The sequence below is a fragment of the Mytilus californianus genome, unplaced genomic scaffold (assembly GCF_021869535.1).
Source record: "Mytilus californianus isolate M0D057914Y unplaced genomic scaffold, xbMytCali1.0.p SCAF_16, whole genome shotgun sequence".
In the NCBI taxonomy this organism is placed as follows: Eukaryota; Metazoa; Mollusca; class Bivalvia; order Mytilida; family Mytilidae; genus Mytilus; species Mytilus californianus.
In genome coordinates, this window is record NW_026262648.1 from 3,003,379 (window position 1) to 3,027,822 (window position 24,444).

At 31.4% G+C, this 24,444-nt stretch overlaps 1 protein-coding gene across 1 annotated transcript; it reads right to left on the reverse strand.

Annotated features, from left to right (window-relative positions):
- Window positions 1-4,195: 4,195 nt before the first annotated feature.
- On the reverse strand, window positions 4,196-24,106 carry LOC127726091 (transmembrane protein 18-like). Its single transcript, XM_052233428.1, has 5 exons — window positions 23,792-24,106; window positions 11,803-11,920; window positions 10,689-10,743; window positions 9,449-9,542; window positions 4,196-7,095 (listed from the first exon to the last, which is right to left on the reverse strand). The coding sequence occupies exons 1-5, from the start codon at window positions 23,846-23,848 to the stop codon at window positions 6,952-6,954; spliced, it is 468 nt and encodes a 155-aa protein (XP_052089388.1). The 5' UTR covers window positions 23,849-24,106; the 3' UTR covers window positions 4,196-6,951.
- Between the last annotated feature and the right edge of the window lie 338 nt (window positions 24,107-24,444).

Sequence of the window (24,444 nt, forward strand, 5' to 3'; positions counted from 1 at the left end):
TTCCATTTAAATATGTTTAAACTACAAAAAGCCATTCGAAAATTTTATATTTTTTTTTTACCATTACAATGATTATGTTGGTACACAAAATTTTGTTTTAATGGAAGACTACTTATCATATAATAAATAGCACATTTTAAGTGTTCAGATACATTAACTTTTCTTTAGGTGGATAATTTCTCATCAATTTGAGGTGCTCTTGTATTCGAGGAGAGATTCTCAATGCAGTTACAGAAAAGAATGAAAACTGACTTTTCTCTCCCAAATCCCATGTATCCCCTTTGTTTACCGCGAAAGTTGACCTACAAATCAAAGCATTGCATGTGTGAATCATCTACAGCAAACATAATTATGTTTTAAATAACCAAATACCGATTTCTAAATCGTACACGATTTGTGTGAATGATTTTAATAATGAGTAAAGGATATCCCTGATTCTACCTAGTGTGGAATTCCAACCATAACGTCACTAGGTTGGATATATTGAGAATATTTCGTAATACTGATTTTTCCGGATGGTAAAAGAAACGCAAATAATGTAAAGGAGAGCTCAAGATACGATAATTTACCGACAAACAGAAGGCAAAAGTGTTTAAAGACAATCTGTTCATTTGTGTGTCTCCTTCTCATCAATTCAGTATGAAATTTTGAGGTGTTTTCCCCCCAACTATAAAAACAAAATGAGTGACGTGAGAGGCTTAGAAGTCTGGCCAGCCACATAGGGAATTGACGACTTGAAGCCGTCTTTCCCAAAAACAGAAGAAGGCAGTACAAAGCCAGATAATTAAGGCAGATATTTGGTTCATATCATCAATCACAAACAGCCCAATATTCCCCCGCTATTATAACATCTACCACAAAGACAGAACTGAAAATAAAACTGGAGGTTGAGTCCTTAATACCACTAACTACAAGCTCCTACGCTGAAGTACATGAACTGGACACAAACAGTAAAATAATATGGACACAAATCCAACAATAAGACATAATTAACATATCTCTACATTTGCTCATATAATAATATAACTAAGAGAGCCTCTCCGAATTTCAAATAACTGTTAATAGAGCTTCACTAAATAATGTAAAATGCAGATCGAGGGTGACTTCAACCTACCGGGAAGGAGTTGGTCAAACAAAACCATGATTATTCTTATTTCTATTAAGGACAAAAACCCGTGGATAACCCAGTATGTTAGACAGAGCATGTAAAAAGAAACAAAAATCAAACCATTCTACTGATATCAAAAGATTTAGCAAATAAAGGAACCCGACCATTAAAAGCAAATCAAGGCAAACTTATAAGAAATAAACAGGGGACATAGTTACCCCAGAAGATCATGCATGATGACACCCGTTCATCAACAAATATTCTGGACCTACATCAAACAATAAAAGTGATAGAAACGAAACAGGGTCACTTCCAAAAAAAAAATCGAAATTAGAAACTGACCAAATAAATAAAGCAAATATACTAAACCATCAATTCCAGTCCTTTTTCTCCGCTGCATGTCCGATCAGTAAAAGAGAATTAAACAGAAAAAAAACATCCTGTACTTTTGGCTATATAGTGGCGGCCCTTTTGGTGGAGGAATCAGAGTGCCCGAAGAGAACCATCAACTTTATAGTTTTATTCTGTTTCGGGTAAGTTTATATTTTTTTAATTTTCATTTCTTAGAAGGCCAGACTATTCATTTTCAAAATCCTCATGCTTATCACATGCTAAATATTAAGTGTAATAACGATAAGAGAGTTAAGAGATTTTAATTTGTTCAATTTATTCACAGCTTTTCTTGTACTTATTGGACATATATGAGCTCTAAAAATTTCCTAGACACAATCATGTAGCACATATGTTGACCTCTAGATGTCTTTTATTTGTGCCTGTGCATGTGTATACATTTTATCATTCCACTGATTGAAATAAAAGTGAGAATTGAATAGTCAAACACTAGTTTTACCATCCCATGTAATTATTTTGTTGGCCTTCGGAAAATTGGTATCAATAGTAATCTCAACTTAAACTCGTGGATATTTAGAGCATTATTGACATTGTTGAAGACTGCATATCAACTTTCTAGATATCTTTTGGTTGTTTGTCGTTGGGTTGCTGTCTCAATGTTGTTTACTCCTCATCTCTATTTATTCGGTTAACATCATTCACATATTGTCTACGTTTTGAGTTGTTTATAGCTGCAAATGCAGTTACTGAAGACATTTGTCAATTGTTGAGCATCGTATTTTGACCTCTACATATTTTGTAAATGAGTCAACTATCCACTAGAGACCAAAGGACAAGGATGCAAACAACTACATGACAATGTACGGCCTTCAGCAATGAGCAAAACCATACCATATAGCAAGTCCTGAATGACAAAATGTGAAATAATTCAAATGAAAATTCAAAAAAAAAATCCAAAATATACTTAATTTATTACTAAACGAAAAAAAAAATACCACTGAATTACAGGCTCCTGACTCGAGATAGTCACAAAAAACTGGTGGGGTCAAACATGCCTGCAGGTACCAAATCTTCTCCCAACCAGGGACAGTGGTGCAACAGCACAACACAAGAATAAAATACTATAAAAATGTTTGGAAAAAGCTTGAACTAGTCTATCAGATCGGCCCTAAGCAAACAAAAAAACTCTAACAAAAGGTGCTCTTCTTAGAGTTCTCACAGTTACTGATATGAAGGCCAGTTCAAATCAAATTCCAACTTACAAATAAAGCATGTTTTCCTAGACTAACCTTTCAATCAGAACAACAAATAGATTTAATGTACATACGTCATTAACAGTCTGAGAAAACATGGCATTATGCAATCCCAAAATATACGAATCAATAAGAGGAAGGACCATACTAAGTAAGTGCCTACAACTGTACAGATATTCACACCCAGATGTTTCACTTGATTAAAACAAAATCAACGTCAGCACTTGCAAAGACAACAAAGGTTCCAAGTAATGTGGCATTGAAATTCCTAATCCAATAATTCATCAGTCATTCAAAGACCCCGTTCACAGCAAACGAGCTGGGATACATATATACTGCAAGAAGTGGCCAAAGGTTTACCACTATCCAAAAAAGGAAATGAATGCTATTTCGAGCTTTACTGGAATCTTTTTGATCTATACCCCCAAATCTATTATTCATCCCAGTTTGGGCATACAAGTGAATGATGCCTTTACTGATGCCTATTAAAACAGTAACTTTTTTTTATATCAAGTCAAATTTTGAATACAAATACAAACTACTAAGATTTAAAAATAGGAGAGTAATTTTTAGAATTAACAGGGGACTGGAAATACTGAAATGTTTAGGTGAAATGTTCAGGTGCTATCAGGAAGACAAGTATGTGAGATTCCAACGCAGATGAAATGCAAAGTAAACTGTTGACACAGAGATATGTCTTGCCTTTATGTAATTTTGACAAGATAATGCTATGAAATTAAAATGGCAATACTTTAACATGTCATCTTTGCAAAACATTCCAAGTCAGTAGACCTTGACTGTCGGTGCAGGCACAAATTACCTCTGTGGAAATGAGAATGACAATGATAATACAACTGTATACCAAATAACATTGACCTGCTACTTACTAGTAGTGATCTAAAACACCTAATCAAACTAATACATGTTGACTAAGAAAGGTTTCAGAGTTAATAGACCACGACTGAAGGGGCAACGAAATAATCTTCATTGAAATTAGATGTGCCAATGCTAATACATTGTACAACTCCATACCAAATATCATTGACTTACCAAATACCTTTGATTTGTTATAAGTGGTTCCCTATCGAGCTGACTTAAACATAAACTTTATCATGTAAACTATACAAAAAATTCAGTTGATGAACCATAATGAGGGGATTGGAGCAATAAAATCTCTATAGAACTTTGATGTACACATGCTAATACATCTACATACCAAAATTCAGTGACTTACCATACATGTAAGCGGTTCATCTTAAACGGAACTTATCACAAACTTTAACATGTAAACTAAGCAAAACTTTCAAAGACAATAGACCATTACTGAGGGGTGGGTCATATTATCTCCATGGAAATGAGATGTGCCAATGCTAATCCAACAGCATATCAAATACCATTGACCTACCACTTGTAGCAAGCTTAAGTCTCACTTTTTTTTACTTCTTTGAAGTTCGAGGCAAGACAAAAACGAGCAGTAACTATCCCGGCTTCAAAAACATTTTAATACTTTTTTAGTTAACAATTATTGAACAATAACATATTTCCATCCCAAAGAGGTAACATTCTCATGAAGTATTACCAAATGAACAATAAATGAAGTTATTAACTAATGTTTTTGTATAATACAACATTACTTCAGTTGTTATGCATTTGGTATGGCAGATTACATTTACAGCAAAAACCCCACTGAAAACAAATTCTATAAGTTCGGTTGAAATCGATTCAGCTAAATTTAACAGGATCAACAATATGAAACTAACAAAAATTAATTCAACTTGTTCATGTTGTTTTATTATAGTAAACAAAAAAGAAAAAAACTAGATATGGACAATGCCCCTCTGCTCTGTCATATGCATGAGTATAGTTGCACATACGTTAGATTTGACAAACAGTGATGTTGAAGTACAACTTGAAATTGTTGCGCTGTCTATGAGGCACAAATGATGCCCCTGCCTGATCATAAAAAATTAAAAATTTAACACTATGTATGATGATCCATCTTTTATTTTTATTCTGAATGTCTACACTTGCAGGACTGAATGTTCAGCCAGAATGTTTCAATTTTCCAGTTTTAGTAGTCACCAAGTTCTACTTCTCAGTATTGATTAAATATTTAACAATATTAAAAAATCTTATTTATTGCATTAGGGACATCCAACTGTAGTCATACAAACCATGTTTTCAAGTGAGAAGGAAATGAAGTTCTACTACCAGTTTTTGTGAATATCTAACATCTCTCCCTACTGTTAGTCCAAATACCTGGCATTTTGAGAATATTTGAAAAAAATCAAAATCCTGTGGACAATAAAGCTGTAGCTCAAAAACTATAAGTGGAGATAGCCGGACATATCATGTATCCATATCTGCACGGACGAAGGGATGGACAGGGGTAAATTAATATGCCCCTCATCATTTTGTCGTGGGGAGCATAAAAACTTATTTCTAAGAATAAAACGAGAGACCAACTCAGTCGAGAGAAGGGATTATAGTCTACATTTGAATTATTACAACAATATATATACATATGTAGTAATCATGGTAATGAAGTGGTTATTTGATAGTTTGATTAATAAAATCTAATCCTCCAAACTGACTAATTTAATTCATCTGTGTCATTGTAATCTGAATACAGTTATTGATTGTAACAATAAAGTCAGTATACATTAGAACAGTCAAGTCCATTTGGTACATTGTAACTGTCAAGTCAGTATAGTAACCTATCTGTGTCATTGTAATCTGAATACAGTTATTGATTGTAACAATAAAGTCAGTATACATTAGAACAGTCAAGTCCATTTGGTACATTGTAACAGTCAAGACAGTATAATTACATTGTTACAGTCAAGTCAGTATAATTACATTGTTACAGTCATGTCAGTATTATACATTGTAACAGTTAAGTCACTATTATACATTGTAACAGCCAAGACAGTATAATTACATTGTTACAGTCATGTAAGTATTGTACATTGTAACAGTTAAGTCAGTATAATTACATTGTTACAGTCATGTCAGTATTATACATTGTAACAGTCAAGTCAGTACAGTTACATTGTAACAGTCAAGTCAGTACAGTTACATTGTAACAGTCAAGTCAGTATAGTTACATTGCATCAGTCAAGTTAGTATTGTACATTGTAACAGTCAAGTCATTGTAATTACATTGTAACAGGCATGGCCTTTTATAGCTGACTATACAGTATGGGTTTTTCTCATTGTTGATGGCCAAATAGTTGCCTATAATTGCTTACATCCACTTCATTTGGGTGGATAGTTGTTTCATTGGCAATCATACCACATCTCCTTATTTTTATATGTCAGTATTATACATTGTAACAGTCAAGTCAGTAAAGTTACATTGTATCAGTCAAGTCGGTATTGCACATTGTAATAGTCAAGTCAGTATGGTACATTGTAACAGTCAAGTAAGTATAGTTACATTGTAACAGTCATGTCAGTATTATACAATGTAAAAGTCAAGTCAGTATAGTTACATTGTATCAGTCAAGTCAGTATTGTACATTGTTACAGTCAAGTCAGTATAGTTACATTGTAACAGTAAAGTCAGTATGGCTACACTGTAACATGCAAGTCTGTATTGGTGCATAGTGTTGTAGAGTAGTATCAGTCGTAATGACAATCATTTAGTTCAAAAGTCCAGGATTCTAAAGCAGATATTATTTTTTTTAAATTAGGACTACATACTGTATAAATATCAAGGTTCCCAATTTTTGTGCAATAAAAAAAATCAGCTGTGTTTTCTATGATTTCTCCAAATCCATCAAATTTAAGATTGGTAATAGAAAGCATTGATAAAGAAATCACAAGTTTCTTTTGATCTTAAGACATCTTAGCCATAATGATGATAAATAACTAAAAACTTTAATCAGAGTAGCCATGGTAATTAACTAAACACTTTAATCGGAGTAGCTATAGTAACTAGCTAAACACTTTAATCAGAGTCCAATACCACCTCTTACAAATTTATCAAAGACAATACAAGCAATTCTGAATTGCCTTCTCAAAACAACTTTAGTTTGTTATCCTTAAAGAAGACATGGTAAACATGAAAAGATATATCATAATATTGGTTATCTTCTTCATGTGTTCTTGGAATACTTACAGTTTTTTTTATCAAAATAAAATTAAAAATGAGATTATTAATTATAGCCCCAAATTACCATTATAATGATATTGCAATTCCCACAATTTTTATATCCAATAATGAATATGACAATGCTAGTCTCCTTTTTCTTTCTTTCCCACTTTATCTGTACTGTTCTCTGAAGTTTGAATTGGTTCACTGTCATTTTTCTTTTTTGAACGATGTTTAACATATCTGACCTCTGACATCAACTTGCTCATATTAAGTAACCACATTATCTGTAATAAAACATGTTATAATTGAGGTACAATACACCAACTTTTTCTATAATATGAGGCACGTAAAGTCAAGATATCGAAAATTTGTTTGTTGTACAATCTACCGGGTTTCTGACTACCTATTATAGTTTTTGAGATAATAAGAAAAAATTCAAACAAATGGATTGAAATTAAAAAGGGGCAATAACTATTGCAAGGAGTTTTTTTATAATTGCAATCATGTTACAGGTAACTTATGTGTAGACTTAGTTGCTTATCCTTACTGTTGTACAAAGTTTCAGGCTATCAATTATAGTTCTCAAGATAAAAGGTTGGTCCCCAAAAAGAAATCATCATATAAGGGAAATAATTCGTACAAGGAGCCATTTTCACTTATTTGCAGACATTATTTTGATGATCATTTTTGCTTTTAACAGATCTCCTATATGGGTATTATAAACACAACAATGGGTAGAATTCATGATTGAAGGGAAATAATTCATAAGAAATGGACTGATTATGTTGACTATTATAGATTTTGTCTAAATAACTCAATAATGTTTCTCTCTATTCATTATAGTTTTCAAGTTTACAGCCAAAAACACAAAAAAGAGGAACACATTGTAATTTGATGGCAATATCTCCCACCATTGTTAGAATTTGACAGATGATTTCTATCATTTTGACTTATTTTCAGATTTTTATCTTGCTGATTAACTTTGCTATATATATTTCCACTTTATCATTTATAATTTCCACAAAAAACCAACAATAACTAGCAAAAATCATTTAATAGCAATAACTCCTATAATATCATGAATATATGGAAAAGGACATGTCATAATCTCTTTATCACACATCAAACAAAGTTTAAATAAACTGTTATCACAGAGATATGTCTCGCCTTTTTGTTATTTTGATAATGCAAATGTTGAAATTAAAATAGCAATACTTTAACATGTAAGTTATGCAAATTTTCAAATTCGATGAACCATGACTGAAGGTACACGGCTAAACAATCTCCATGGAATGAGATGTGCCAATGCTAATACAACTGCATACCAAATACCATTGACTTATTATAAGTCGTTCCCTTTAAACAAACCTATACACAAACATTAACTTGTAAACTATGTAAAAGTTTCAAAGTCAATGAACCATGATCAGGGATGGGGCTATATAATCTCCATGGAAACAATGCTTGCAAATGACAATAAATTTGCAAACCAAATATCATTGACTTAACATTAGCAGTTCATCTTAAACTGATCTAATCACAACTAATACTGAACACCAGTTAACATTGGCCTACCACTAATGGTTCCCCTTGAACTGATCTAATCACAAACTAATACATGTTAACTTACCAAAATTTTCAAAGTCTATAGACCATGACTAAGGGGTCGGAGTCAAACAATCTCCATGGAAATGAGATATGCCAATGCTTATACAACTGCATACCAAATATCATTGACCTACCACAGTGGTTCCCCATAAACTGACCTAATCACAAACTAATACATGAAAACTAAGCAAAGTTTCAAAGTCAATAGACCTTGACTGAGGGGGCGTGGCCAAATAATCTCCATGGTAATGAGATGTGCTGATGCTTATACAATTGCAGACCAAATATCACTGACCTACCACTAGTGGTTCACCATGAACTAGACCTAATCACAAACTAATACATTGTTGACGCCGCCCTCGCCGACGCTGGAAACAGCATACCTATGTCTCGCTTTTTGACTCCGTCAAGGCGACACAATAAAATAGTATTCTGAATCTACAGTACAATAATGTCAATGTCAGATTTTTTTTAAATGGAAGTATTCTTTATTTGTTTAACCAATATTTCTGTTTAATTTTACTTGTATAAATTTTGGGAAAAAAGAATCTTCTTTATCTGCAATGTTGTAAGAAAGCTGTTATGTCATTAAAAGTAAGGCTATTTGCTCAGTGCATTGATTTGGATCTTTATTTCTACTTTTACCCATGGGTGGCCTGTTTGGCTATGTAGGATATATAATATGCAGTGACGTCCAGTCTGTTTGAGGACATTAAGTTCTACACATGTGTTGCAGTATGCAAGACACCCTATAGCTAGGCTCTTCCAATATTAAAAGAACCTTCAGTGAGCAAGCTCACATACCCTTCCCAGTCCATATAAATTATGATTTTAGACAGCAATATTCTTTTACATATATATTCTTAGTAACTTTATAACCTTGACCTTAGACTAAGTGACTTTTAATCTTTATCTTAATCCTCTTATTGTATATTGCCACAGATACATATATATATATATATATATATATAGGAAATAGATTAATTGTGTACAATTTACATTTCCTATTCTAACTTAACATTTACTTACTACCATAATCAAACAGTTGATAAGAATTGGTGTTGAAAAAACTGTTGATATAAACAAGCCATTACTGTCAAAATACTGTTGTCTTGAGAATGACCTGTAAAACAGATATTTAATACATGTATTAAAATCAAATTTTGCAATTAGAAACACTGATTAAATTAATAGTATCTACTGATATATAGTTCACAACATTTAAAACACTGATGTACATGTAGGAGCAGGCACTGCTTACGCTTTCATTTCCTGTTCATCCCTGGTTTTTGATAGGTTTTATTTTTTGCTCACTTTCACTCATATCTTTTTTTGTGTACTGATTTGTTGACTTTTGTTTGTCTTTTCACTTTGGTCATAATGTTGTCAGTCTTCTTCCACTTGAAACTTTTGATTGCTAATTAATTGGGCTTATTAATATGAATTAACTTTCGGGGAAAACAAATACAAAATATGACAACTACAACACGCATGACAATAGATGACACAAACAAGATAACAGATGACACAAACAAGACTATAGATGACACAAACAAAACTATAAATGACACAAACAAGACAATGGATGACACAAACAAGACAACAGCTGACAAAAACAAGACAAGAGATGACACAAACAAGACAATGGATAATGACTTCTATGTGTTGACCTATTTTTTTATTGAGCACATTATATTTGCACTTATTATGGTATCATTTTTTTATAAAATTGAGTGCAAACTTAATTACATTTGCACTTATTCATTTCACAAGTAATAAGGTAATATATAAAAAAACATGAATAACAGTAACATGTTATTCATGATTAATATACCGACCGTGCAGGGCTTTATAGCCAGTCTACGTCCTTGAACACACCCATCAGATCTGACGATTAATATGAAGAAAGTTTGATTGGATAATGATCGATCTCTTTATAAAGTTATTTCATATTCTAATATTGTGTCAGAAACCACAAAATTCAGCTTTGTTATCAAAAACGAAGTGAGGATCAAATCATTATTAAAATTCGCTTGATTAAGTTGGTGACGTTTGTATGTCAGAGTATAATATTAGAAAAGGTGAAATGCAAGTTATGCACGTAGTTGTAAAGAAAATATATTGATATAACAAAACTGTATTTTTCCTATATTTTCCAAAAATAAAGTGGCATTCTACGTTTGTTCTATGTCAAATGAATGCATGTGCACAATTGTAGGAACTTGTAAGACTTAAGGTTATTTGATTAATAATGCTAAATTAAACTCACTTGTAATTTCTTGCAGCCCATTCATTTATATATTCTGACAAAAATACCATCATGACTGAAAAGTAGAATTATAAACTGTCTATTTTCATCAAAATTAATAATACATGTACAAAATGTAATATCATAAAACTAAAGATTACCATTTTGCCCCCTTATGTTCTATTTATAGCAACAAAGTCCATATTTTTTTTAATTTCACCCTGCAACTGTGTTCTTTATGCAGAGATTAGTGTTTTTCAATTTTTTATTAAAGTTTAATTTGGGATTTTTGTTGATGAATTGATACAACATATCCACTTTCCTTTAAAATAGAAGGAAGTGTGGTGTTCTTTTAGTCTTTATGTCATATACAGTTCTCCACTTCAATCAAGCCAACAGTATAAAACTATCTTCAATAACTTAACATTCTCCTCATGTGAATTGTTGTTTTGTTTAATGTTTTTGCGGAAGCAAATACCATCAGCACAAAGTGAGATGAAGTCACAATAAAAGTGTCAAGTACCCTTTATTTCATTTTTACCTCTGTTCAAAAACAACATTTAAAGGTAATCAGTATTCAAGGTACATGCAGGTCATTTTCCTTTTTTGGGTGAATATTAAAATACCCAAGTAGTATTTATAGTAGTTTTTCTGTGCAGAATCAAAATTTTTTTTCTCTATTCTTCTCTGATCTTATGATCAACTTGCAATTTTCTTAAGTACCGGTAATATGTGTGTTTGTGCTAGTGCAAAATGACCCTCATCATATCCAGGATTTTTTAAGGAGGCTTTATCCCCAATAATTGAAGATATAGAGCAGTGCAAAGAGGCAAAACAAAATTTGGACAATTTTATACTAAAGATTTATATATTTTTTTTGACAATTTTATACTAAAGATTTATATTTTTTTTGATAAAAAAAACATTCTTATTTTTTTTTTAGATCAAAAGGGGAGGTGCGTACACCCTCTACCCCCTGGATCTGCCACTGATAACTATCTTTTTAAAAACAGGCACAGGAGATTAAGAAGGTAGCTGTTCAAAATCATTCAAAATTCAAAATGATTAATAATTTTCATCTACACCATGATTATATGTTGCATGGTGAATCTCATATTTACTATGTTTTACTTACTTAAGAAACCAAAATAAATAAATTGTATATTGGATTTTTTCCTGATCAGTATTGTAGTTAAGCAGCATATAACATGAAACAAGAGCAAATATCGAAACCATGGATCAGTCCAATCAATCTGAAAACAGAAAAAAAAACATGCAAATTATACTATCACAAATTTGAGACAATGAAGTCTGTATATTCAAATATAAATGTCCCAATAATTCATTACAAACATCCACTTTGCAGCCTTCACGATAAACTTTGAGTCCACAAGCACAGGGCTCAATTTTATGAAAACTTTAGTTGGTTTCTGTTGGCTTGTAGAGAAGAATTATTTTACAAGCCCCCGGGCAATATTACAAGCCATGGCCGTAGGACTTGTGGTTTAGCGTAAAGACTGACTTTGTCCATCATAAAATTTAGGCCTCCTTAATGATGAATGGCATGAATGGACCTTATTCATCTTATCGTTATTTGTCCACTATTACTGGACATCACAGATGGTCTCTTAGATTTTGACCTCATTAGAGAAATGGCTGAAGCCACAATGCTAAAGTGATTGCAGTATGCATATGACATGAATAGTTCAAATGTTCCAAAATCTCTTCTTTTTTTGGGTTAATTTTTTTTTTTTCAAATCTCAGGTCAAATGTCAAATTCCCAAAATCCTAAAATAGTGATCCAGTTAAGGATGTACTTAGGTGAAATTAAATAAATTAAGGATTTAAAATTGATACTTTAAGTTGGAAGGAACAAAATAAGCTAAAAATATTGATAGTTTATGGTGCTCCTTTTCAAGATACACGTATTTGATTTTTTAAAAATGGCGGGAAATGGCTGACTCAGACTTTTACCTTATATTTGCATTGGTATTATTTGGGTCTCAAATCAAAAGAAAGAAAATCAAGAATCTGCTTAAATTTTGGTAAACGACTTTTTTAGAGCTACATGTATTGAAGTCTTTTATGAAAAGAAAAATGGGTGTTATCTGACCAAGGAGTCCGAAAATCTGACACAAATTCTGAAACCTCACATGTACATCTTAAGTGTCATTATTGTCAAATAAACACCCCCTTTATAGTTTTGGGGAGTTTTGGGGAATTTGGGGTACTAGTTGTAACCACTTTTCAGGACATGTAATCCCCAAGATGTCTTTGACTGTTAGTGTTATAAATTTTATACTACCTAAGTGCAGATATAAATGAATATTCTACATGAATAAAACTTGTTCATGTAACTCAATAAATATTAAAACTAGAAATGCCTTAGCAGCCTTACCATATGTATTTATTTGTAACCAGTTACAAATAACAATACCTTAAAGTGTTTCTTCTCATCTAATAGAAAAACAAAGGATATGGGATATCCATCCATGACACAAAATCTGTATTCACAGCGAAAAAAAACACAAAAAGGAAAGGAACAGCGCTTTTATTGCTGTTCTTCATCTCAGTCACAGTGAGGCCTTCAACAAGGAGTTTTAAAAACTCTCACCTAGTATATATACTATTCCCAGGTTTAACCAAATACATCTTTATTTCCTACAACAATATACATGATATATCATTTTTACATGTGTAGCTACACATGTACATGTACTTGAAACTAGTTAAAGGAATGAAATATTCAACATGTACCATTTGTACCTGTGTACAAATAAAAGGGGGGATATTGATTTCATGTTGATCCAGCCCCAAGTCGATCCGTCCCAGTGGTTCAGAGCCAAGTCATTTCAGCCTACATTTAAAGTCAATCTGGTACCAATTTAAAACAATATTTACAAGGGATAAAAATAATATATATTTGACATGTAGTTCATAAATATTAACAACAGCAAAGGTCAGAGACATATAATACAATAGATGAGTCATCAATAGTTGAATTAAAGAATTCAAATCTTAACCATGCTTACTCCAACAGTAAACATGGTAAATACTAAACGATAAACACATATGTTTATAAACCTTGGTCACAAAAATCCCTTAAAAATGCTTAAAAATTGTATCATACATGTATGTCTCTGCAAAGGTGGACGATCAAAAATTGTCCATTTGATGCATATTCAATTATATAATTTTCAATAGACATGTTCATATTATGATAATAGAGAAGACATTAATTTGAATATTGTTTTTTATACCTTAAATATTTATATTAAAATCATTTTATCAATTCAATTCAATTCAAATGTTTATTGTCATATAAACTCTTAACAATAAGTTTGTGACAAATTATATGAATACAAACATACACAAAATACTTTTCACAAACAAAACCATAGGAAAACATATACCATAAAACATATAAAAGTAAAAAAGCAAAACAATCTATCTATATATATATTTATATAAATAAATCAAGAGTCCCCTGTCCTCAGTTCTAATGCTTGTTTAAAAAAGGACCCTAACCTTTCTACTTCTTTTGAGGTTGATGGGCAAAGAAGATATTTAATTTTCTCATTTTCTTGCCAGGACATAAAATCTGGCATATGTTTAACTTCATTTCCTATAAATTTATCTTTAAGTTTAGAATTTTTTCTACAGTATAAAATAAAATGAACTTCATCCTCCAATGTATTACAGGATGGGCGTAGTCTTTTTTCTCTAGGTATTTTTATATGTCTTCCTTTTTCTATCAATAAATTATGATTGCTAATTCTCATTTTTGTTATCTGGTTATGTTACTTCTCTTTTCAAAAGACTTACAGTTTAAGTAGTTTTCCATTTCTAAATTTTGCTTCAAACTTTTATATAAATATAATTTACTTTTTTGGTCTATTTTTTCAAATTTTTGTTCAAATATATTTTTGTAGAAATTTAAAAATTGGTGTTTTAAGGTTTCTTTTTCTTTTGTTTCCCTCAAGAATGGATACTTCCATGTTTACCTCTTTCAAAATATTTTTAACATATGTAAACCAGGTATAGCAACCTGATTCATCCAAACTTTTAGAAAGTAAAAAGGATTCATATAATAATGGATTAATTTCAGAATTTTATAATCTTGATAAGTAAAGTACATGTATACTCTGAGTTTTTAAATGCATCTACATGCTCTAGTGGGTATCTCCCTATCTCTATTCTCACAGCTATGTTTGATGAAGATTTTCTTGTTCCGAAGATATATTTACAGAAAGACAAATGTAATTTTTCTAAACATGACTTATCAGTAAAATTAAGGAGGTCAGACACCCGTTCTATATTTGTTTTGGAGATATTTGCACGTTTTTTTTGCTCTAAATTTTGAAACATAAGTATCCATATAAGTATACGTAATTTCTGAATTATAAGTGGCTATTGTTTTAACTATAGAGTCAAAAAGACTGCAAGCTACTTTAACTGGCAGATTATTTAAAGAACCAGTATAAGTTTTAATGGCAAACATCACTTTCCTTGCTTTATTTACAAGTTCTTTAGAGCTATGCCATGTATGCAATAAGTTTCCATTTGTTTTTACAAGAATTCCAAGAAATGAATATTCAGAGACATTTGTCAAATTTTCATTTTTATATTTTGTAAAAGATGTTTCCACTTTTTTATTATATTGCTGCAGAATCATTGTTTTAGTTTTATTAATATTTAAAGTCAATTGCCACTTTTCACAATATTTTTGTAAGTTGTTCAGACTATTTTGTAGGCCTTCTTTACTTTCAGATAATATTAAAAGGTCATCAGCAAATTGTAAAGAAACTACTTTAGTATCAATCAGTTCCAATGGTCAGCTTTTTTCATTTGAAAACTCTGCATCTAAATCATTTATAAATAAATTAAATAAAGTAGGACTCAATGAATCCCCTTGTTTAACCCCTTCTGTGACCTCAAAATATTCTGAATGCAACTCTTGGTGCTTAAAAGCAGATTTTGTTTCCTCGTACTGTCCTTTAATAATATTAAATATTTTTTTCCCTACTCCTGCATTATACAGTTTATAAAGTAAGGCTTTTCTCCATACAGAATCAAAAGCCTGTTTTAAATCTACAAAGCAGGCATATATTTTATTTTTATTTTTGTGTAAGTATTTGTTTATTAAGGACTTAAGCACAAATATACTATCAGAGGTTTTATCACCTTTAACATGTTTAATGAGAACAGCATTTTATCACCTTTAATGAGTAGGGATAATTATGCAGTACATGTATATATAATATTATAGCTGGGACTATTATACTAACGGGACTGGAATCCGATCGATCTGTTGAGATTTTATTTTCCCTGATAGCAGATTATTGATTTTTTTTTTTTGATTGACAGCTTATCGTGCCACATGGTAAATATGGTTAATTAGCCTTCGGAACATGTAAACAATAGATTTCAGCGAACAAGTCAGCATATGGGCAAAGTCAAAATAAATGGTCCAAATTTTAAATTTTTGACAAAATTTCAACATTGTTTCAGTGCATTTTCTTTTGTTGTATCTTGATACATATACATTTAAGTTAATAAATCCAAAAGGATATAAAAAAGTATAAAGAAATAAAAAAGTTCTGAAACTTTATTGACATAAACCAATAAACAAAATTTAAATCAAGTATACATTTTTAGAATATGATTTCAGACAAACAATATCAAATATTTATATTTTTTTCACCCCAATTGATTGCAGAGATCCAAACATTACTTTTGATGCAATGATTAATAATATCCTCTTTGATTATCATTTTTTTTATGTTTTTGGCTTTTTTTTTGTATCAATTCATTTAAAATTGATTGAAAAAGTTTTGATTAAAACATAAATCATCAATAAGTTGATAAAAAAACTTCTCCATATTAAAATGAACCCTTTTTCAAATTCATCGAGGAAAAAAAACTGATTGATAAATCTTTTAATAAAGAAGATATATCAAAAAGAAAATACATCCAATTTCCCCTGTTTTTGTTGCACTCTGACATATTATACACCAAACAAAAAATACAGAAACTAGAACAAAATACTCATGATTTTTAAAAATTTGTAATCATTGCTGATTTATAAAGACCTAAATCTGTCATTTGAATGTTATTTCTATTTTAACTTATGCATCTTATGCACTTCAGATCATATTTAAATTGATTTCTCTGATACATTATTATTAAAATCAGGTTAAGTTACCAAACTATGAACTAAATTCTATTAAATATTCAGCAGAATTGTTGTTTGACAACTTATAAAGAGATCTGCAATCTTCAAAGTTTTTCTGAACTATAATTGTTTTTCAATTATTACCTATATAAGGTACTTAATTTCTCCTATTCTGTTGCACTCCTGACACTCAATATATATCATATCAAAACAGTTATACATCATCAAAACAGCCCATGATTTCTAGATGAAGTGTATATACCTTTCAGATTTAACTTTTTAATTTCATTTAAACAATATTTTTGAACTTTTTCATATGTATTACTTATTGTATACAGAAGTTCAAGTCTCATCACATTACGCTACTATTTTTTTTAAATGGCAGTCATTGCTGTTTTAGAATGGGCTGAATTTTGTGGCTTGATGTGTAGAATATTACTGCAAAATATCTTTGGAAAATCTCAAGTATTAAAAAAATGACGTTAAAAAAAGATGCCAAAATTGTCAGGAGTGCAACACTTTTTTGTGACATTTTAAAAAAATACTTTTTTTTAAGGACACAGCAAATTGTTGTCTGAAGATATGTGCCTTAAATTCTTATTTGTTTTACAACTATTATGTCTTAGTGATGATTTAAGCTCAGAATGAAGCTTTTCCATTAAACCATTTTGATACAGATGTGTTTTGAGAAAAAGTAGTGCCCTGTCAGGAGTGCAACACAAAAATTAGTACAACTAAGGAATAGAATGATTTTTGAATATATGAATCACACTTAAACATAAACAGAAGTCAATCCTGTAAAAAAGATATGTCCTTTCCAGAATAAATACTTTATTAACCTGATTATTCATATAAATAATGTGTGATAGTCAAGTAAAAAAGGCTTCCCTATAAATGTCAGGAGTGCAACTTTGAAGTTTAAAGACTCACACTTAATAAATACAAAAGCCAACATATTGTTCTGTTTTATTTTTAAAAAGATACTATACTAGATACATGATTGCACCCAAAGAGTAGCCTGATAGACAAGGAATTTATCTTTTTGCACCATTTCTTTGATGTCAGGAGTGCAACAGTTTTAAAATGTTATTTTCTTGGACTTATATTTTAAGATAATATCAGCTCCTTATGACTTATTTGCCTTCAAATATGTTTTCTTACTATTTAGGCTACATGTATGAGTTATAATAAAATTCCTAAAGGTGAATTTCAAAGCAGGACTTTGATCCAAAAATTATTGTTTGTCACAAGCAATTATATCTTAATGATGAATTTTTATATAATTTTTGAACTTAGGAAACTAATTGTCATAAACTGTGTCTTTTGATAAGAAAATAACCATATTTCAATTTAAAAGTTTTATAATGGTTTCATGTCATGCATGTAATACTATAAAATATTATAACTGTAATAACAAACAATTAATTGTGTTGAACTCCTGACATGAATTTTCCATAACAAGCAGTTTTGCACATTTTGAGTTCAATTTTTACGATCCAACCTTTGAATGAATGAAAGATGGGAAAGATGGTTGTGAAACTGAACTTTAGAAGAAAATCAGACAGGCTAAGTGCAAACAAACACACCATCAAAGTCAACAACAACTTCAACTTTGAGGAGCAGAAAATTGAGAAAAACTCTGAAAGAAGATCCACCTAAAGGACACACTAGACAAATATAAGCAAAGAAAACAAAACAATGTAAAATTAAATTACAAAGACTTAGACCTGAAGACAAAAACACAGATGGAGAAAATGAAAAAAAACAAAACAGAAATTGGCAACAGAAGAGAAGAAGAAAATTGAAACAAGCCAAAAAAGTTGCAAACCAACAGAAAAATGTCCAGTAGAGAAGCAAAAGTACCGGTGCAGATACACTTTCTAGAAAAATCAGAAAGAGAAGACAAAGTATAAGGAAATTTCTTCCTTCTTCAACCCAAACCTTGGCCTAAAACAATTGAATACATCATATCCACAGCTACACCAAGGCAGTTGTAAGAACTAATCAGTACTGATGGAAGTGTGCAAGAAATTGATGGGTGCCGAAGTGGAAACAAAGTTGAGAGACCCCTTATAGATCTGGAAACTGTTGAAAAGAAACTGGCATTTTCAAAAAGAAAAGAAGGCTACCTGAAAAGTTTAGAACTAAGGGACTCTTTGAAAATGCCATTTTCTTTTCAACAGTTTTCAGATTTTCGAGGGGTTCCTCAACTTTGTTTATACTTCAACATGTTCAAGACTCATCAATTTCTTGCACACAGCTGCCATCAGTTCTCATTAACTCTGACAACCACCTTGGTGTAGCTGTGCATGGATATGATGTGCTCAATTATTTTAGCCCAAGGTTTGGGATGGTCAGGAAGATAATGTCTTATTCTTTGACTTCTCTTTCTGATTTTCCTAGGTATTGTAACTGCATCTGTACTTCTGCTACTTGACTGGACAATTTTCTGCTGGTTTGCAACTTTTTTTAGCTTGTGTCAATTTTCTTCTTCTCTTCTGTTGCCACTTTCTCTGTTTTGTTTTCATTTTCTCATATGTGTTTTTAATTCTGGTCTCTGTCTTTTGAATTTAGTTTTACATTGTTTTGTTTTCTTTGTACTTTCTTTGTATATATTTGTCTAGTTTGTCCTTCAGATTTGGATCTTCAAGCAGTGTTTTTCTCAATTTTCTACTCCTCAAAGTTGAAGTTGTTGTTGACTTTGATGGTGTGTTTGTATGCACTTAGCCTGTCTGATTTTCTTCCAAAGTTCAGTTTCACAACCATCTTTCCCATCTTTCATTCATTCAAAGGTTGGATCATAAAAATTGAACTCAAAATGTGCAAAACTGCTTGTTATTGTAAATTGATGTCAGGAGTGCAACAAAATTAATTGTTTGTTATAACAATTATAATAACTTAATTAGTATAACATGAAACAATTATAAAACTTTTAAATTGAAATATGGTTATTTCCTAATCAAAAGACAAAGTTTAAGACAATAAGCTTCCATAATTTGAAAATAATATGAAAATTCATCATTCAGATATTTTTGCTTGTGACAAAAAATAATTCTTGGATCAAAGTCCTGCTTTGAAATTCACCTTTAGGAATTTATTATAACTCATACATGTAGCCTAAATAGTTAGAAAACATGTTTAGATGCAAATAAGTCATAAGGAGCTGATATTATCTTAAAATATAAGTCCAAGAAAATATCATTTTAAGACTGTTGCACTCCTGACATCAAAGAAATGGCTCAAAAAGATAAATTCCTTGTTTATCAGGCTACTCTTTGGGTGCAATCTTGTATCTAGTATACATGTAGTATCTTTTGAAAAATAAATCAGAACAATATGTTGGCTTTTGTATTTATTAGGGCTTTAATTAAATAGGTGTGCGTCTTTAAACTTCAAAGTTGCACTCCTGACACTCATAGGGAGGCCTTATTTACTTGCCTCTCACACATTATTTATACCAATAATCAGGTAAATGAAGTATTCATTTTGGAAAGGACAAATTTTTTTTAAAGGATTGACTTTTGTTTATGTTTAGGTGTGATTCATTTATTGAAAAATCATTCTATTCCTCAGTAGTACTCATTTATGTGTTGCACTCCTGACAGGGTACTACTTTTTTTCAAAACACATCTGTATCAAAATGGTTTAATGGAAAAGCTTCCTTCTAAGTTAAAATCATCACTAAGACATAATAGTTGTAAAACAAATAAGAATTTAAGGCACATACCTCCATACAACAAAACCCCAAGGGTGACTGGGGTATAGAAGTATGGTCACCATTGGTCTTCCTCCGACCGGCAGTAAAACCCGTGCTAAAGTGGGGCGTCCGTTTGGCTGTGCGGGATGTACAAATTTGCAGCCACGTCTGGTCAGAATGGGGACGTTAAATCCGATGCCTCGTGTAAAGAGAGTGCCACGCTCTTTGCACGTTAAGAACCCTTGCAACAACTCTTTGAGGGGTCCGTAGGTGACCTGTTGCAAGGCTAAATTTCTGTTCCTATCCAATATACCCTCATTTCCCGTGGCAGTCTAAATTTCTCCGACCTTAATCCCTTAATCTATTACAGATCCTACCTATTGTATTTATTGTGAACTTGTTCTCGTCCTGAATATGCATGAAATATTTGTCACTGGACGTTAAGCAACCAACAATCAATCAATCAATCCATACAACAATTTGCTGTGTCTTTAAAAAAAAGTATTTTTTCAAAATGTCACAAAAAAGTGTTGCACTCCTGACAATTTTGGCATCTTTTTTTAACGTCATTTTTTTAATACTTGAGATTTTCCAAAGATATTTTGCAGGAATATTCTACACATCAATCCACGTCATTTGAAATTACTTTAGTCAATCAAATGATCAGTATGATTGATAAATATTGCTTTATATGCAGGGAACCATTTATTTTGACTTTGCCCATATAGAGTACCGTTAAAATTGGTGGATTTGAAGTTAAAAAAACCCCAACTAAATGCAAATAGTAAAAATATATGAATAATAAAAAACTATTTTAACAAATTAAATACATTGACTTGAAATAAATGTTTTCACTCAGGGATAAACACTAATGCCGATTAAAACTAGGACAAGTTCTTCTTTATTTCAACTTAATCATCGAAGAAGTTTTGAAAGATAAATTCTTTTCTTATTGTTTACGAAAATTATCAATAAGTAGTCAATATATTAGTGTTGAAAATAAAACAAATATAGTCGAAAATACAAATATTTAAATATAAATAGGAGTAAGCAATTTTATAGGAACAGTATAATTTATTTGAGCCCTGCATGTGGTTTCCGTTTGTAATGATAAGGAGATTTATATTCCACTTTTCACTTTAAAAAGTGACAATAAAAATAGGCCAATCCAACATGTCCAACCTATAACTATGATTTTACAACAAACGAACTTGCGCATCTCTTTTCAATCAACAGTTTTAAGAAATTTTATGAAATCATACTTATTTTCACAGCGTCCCCACGCTATTATCATCCTGAAAAAAATTCAACCTTTAGATGTTATTTTTTACACTTACATGACTTAATAGATATAAGAAGATGTGGTATGAGTGCCAATGAGCATGATGAGACAACTCTCCATCCAAGTCAAAATTTATAAAAGTAAACCATTATAGGTCAAAGTACAGTCTTCAACACGGAGCCTTGGCTCACACCGAACAGCAAGCCATAAAGGGCCCCAAAAATTACCAGTGTAAAATCATTCAAATGGGAAAACTAACGGTCTAATCTATATAAAAAACGAGAAAGCCAAAAACAATTAATAACAAAAAATCATGCATCAGAGACTAAAATCAACTAAAACACATCCCAGGGATTTAGTATTTTAACGTCATGGACAGTCAAAGAAGACATGACTTGTGCAATGCCAAAAATAAATGTATCGACAGGCAGTAGGATAGTTAGGCATGTTAGGACTTAGGAGTTAACCTCTTTATAGATCAAAATGAACGTAGGTGTGTCTTTATACATCCCGTTTGAAAAGAATACAAATTTAGTTATGTATTAATTTGCTGATGACAAAATCGATATTAGTGCCAATGTAAACTATATTCAAAAATCTAATTACAACATTGGCATGATTGGTAAGATATTAACCTTTACTAATAAGTTTGTTTAAAGGTTCGATGAGTTTACACGGATCACATAAGCCGTGATTTGGTGATTAATTACAACTGTCAAAGATGAGATATCTTTTATCATTATAGTAATCGTGTTTAGGATTATCATTTCGAATATCTATAAAAAATAAAAACAAATTACAAAGATTATACCAACCAGGCAAGCTGTCACTGTCAAAACAATATGGTGTATCAATAAATCTCGCGCAGGTTAAGTCTTGTTCTAAAGACAGTGATGTTGAGTATTAATACACTGATTGGTGTAACGGTTTCCAGTCCTGTTAGTATAATAGTCCCAGATTATTGCAATTATGTTGATGACCAATCACGATTTTATTAGATGGATATGCATAATCATGATTATTATAATAAAATCATTTATTACAGAAGTTAGTGTAATCATTAGTCCACATTAATCATCAACTTTGATCTTAATAATCTTTTCAACTGGTTACACACAAGCTGATCCTAAAGCTATTACAGCTGTATACACACATTTTTTTCTTTAAAAGTTGTTAAACTACTCAAATTGAAAAAAAATTGTTTGATTTGCCAAATCCCGTCCAGGTTAAAAGGAAGTAAATAAAGATGACTGGCGCCACCTAGATTTTACATCCAAGATAATAGGTAGAAGTAAATTTATTTTCTGCTGCCCTTGTAATTAGAAATCAAAATTGAAATAGTGAGAAATGAGTGTTGGCCATTGGTGTAGAAATAGCGAGAAATTTAAAGAAAACTCTCTGTGACGAGCAACATTTTCTGTGCCAAATTTAGCAAGGGGTGTTCTTCGTTTATACTATTTCGAAAATTCCGGAACCGTTGAGTACCCTTAAAAAATGCAATTTTTCTATCAAAAAAGCTGCGGCACCATATGTGTTTTGTAGTTTCAATTACACCCAAAGGTGTTGATAATTCAGAATTCGACATTTTTTTCTATGGATCTTTGATAGTGAAAACGCAGGACCAAAAAAGGCTACCATTGTCGCCTATGTAAATAATTACTTCCTTGTAACCTCCATAAACATGATAAAAAGTTATTAACCTGTTGTCATTGATCATTAATGCTGTTTTCAAATAGTCATTCCTCTGATCAGCGAATAGTGCAAACTGTCACCTACCCTGAATAAAATACTTCACGACACTGTCAAGACTTTTATAGTAATTATTGATCGACTTGGGGCCAGGTTGGTTTGAGGCCGGAACGACCTGATGACGAAATATTCACCACCAATTTCTGGACATAAATGCACAAGGTGCATGCTGATGAGCTTATTGTTAATGTTATAAAAAGAGAAAAAAACAAATTATTTACCGACGTAAGATATGTCCACAATCCTTGTATTTCGTCAACTCTTATTGGTCTTTCCATTTCCTTAAAACAGTGGTATTATCAGGACTATTGAATAATATTAAAAATACAATTACTCAATGGTAGAACTAAAATAGTATATTGTAAATATTCCCAGTTCAATATGGTTTGCCCTGCACTGCATTTGTTTTCCACAGATGTTACCGGAAGCAGTGAAATTTAAACTAGTTTCGGTGATGTTCCGGATTATCATTTTTACATCGGATGACCGTGAGGGCATTCAGGTGTATTGCTGTCGCCTAGATTTCCATTACGTAACTTTCGTGTTGGGATTGTAACCGATCTATATACACGATAAATACGCGGACATTATCGAGTGCAAAATAACATTCCTTATCGCTTGTCAGTTATAAATTCATTTTTTCAATGGATACTCCTAAAAATATCTTTTTAGAACATAAATTAATAATATGAAAATGTTTTGTCGTTAGAAATATATATATAAGTAAAAAATCTTTAATATCTATGCACACGCACAGAAATTGTGTGTTAACGCATGCGGATGAATATCTCAGAACGTTTGCAATCTCCCGTGCAGAGTTATCGGTCCTCACTCTCTCTTAAGGACCGATAACTCTGCATGGGAGATTGAAAGT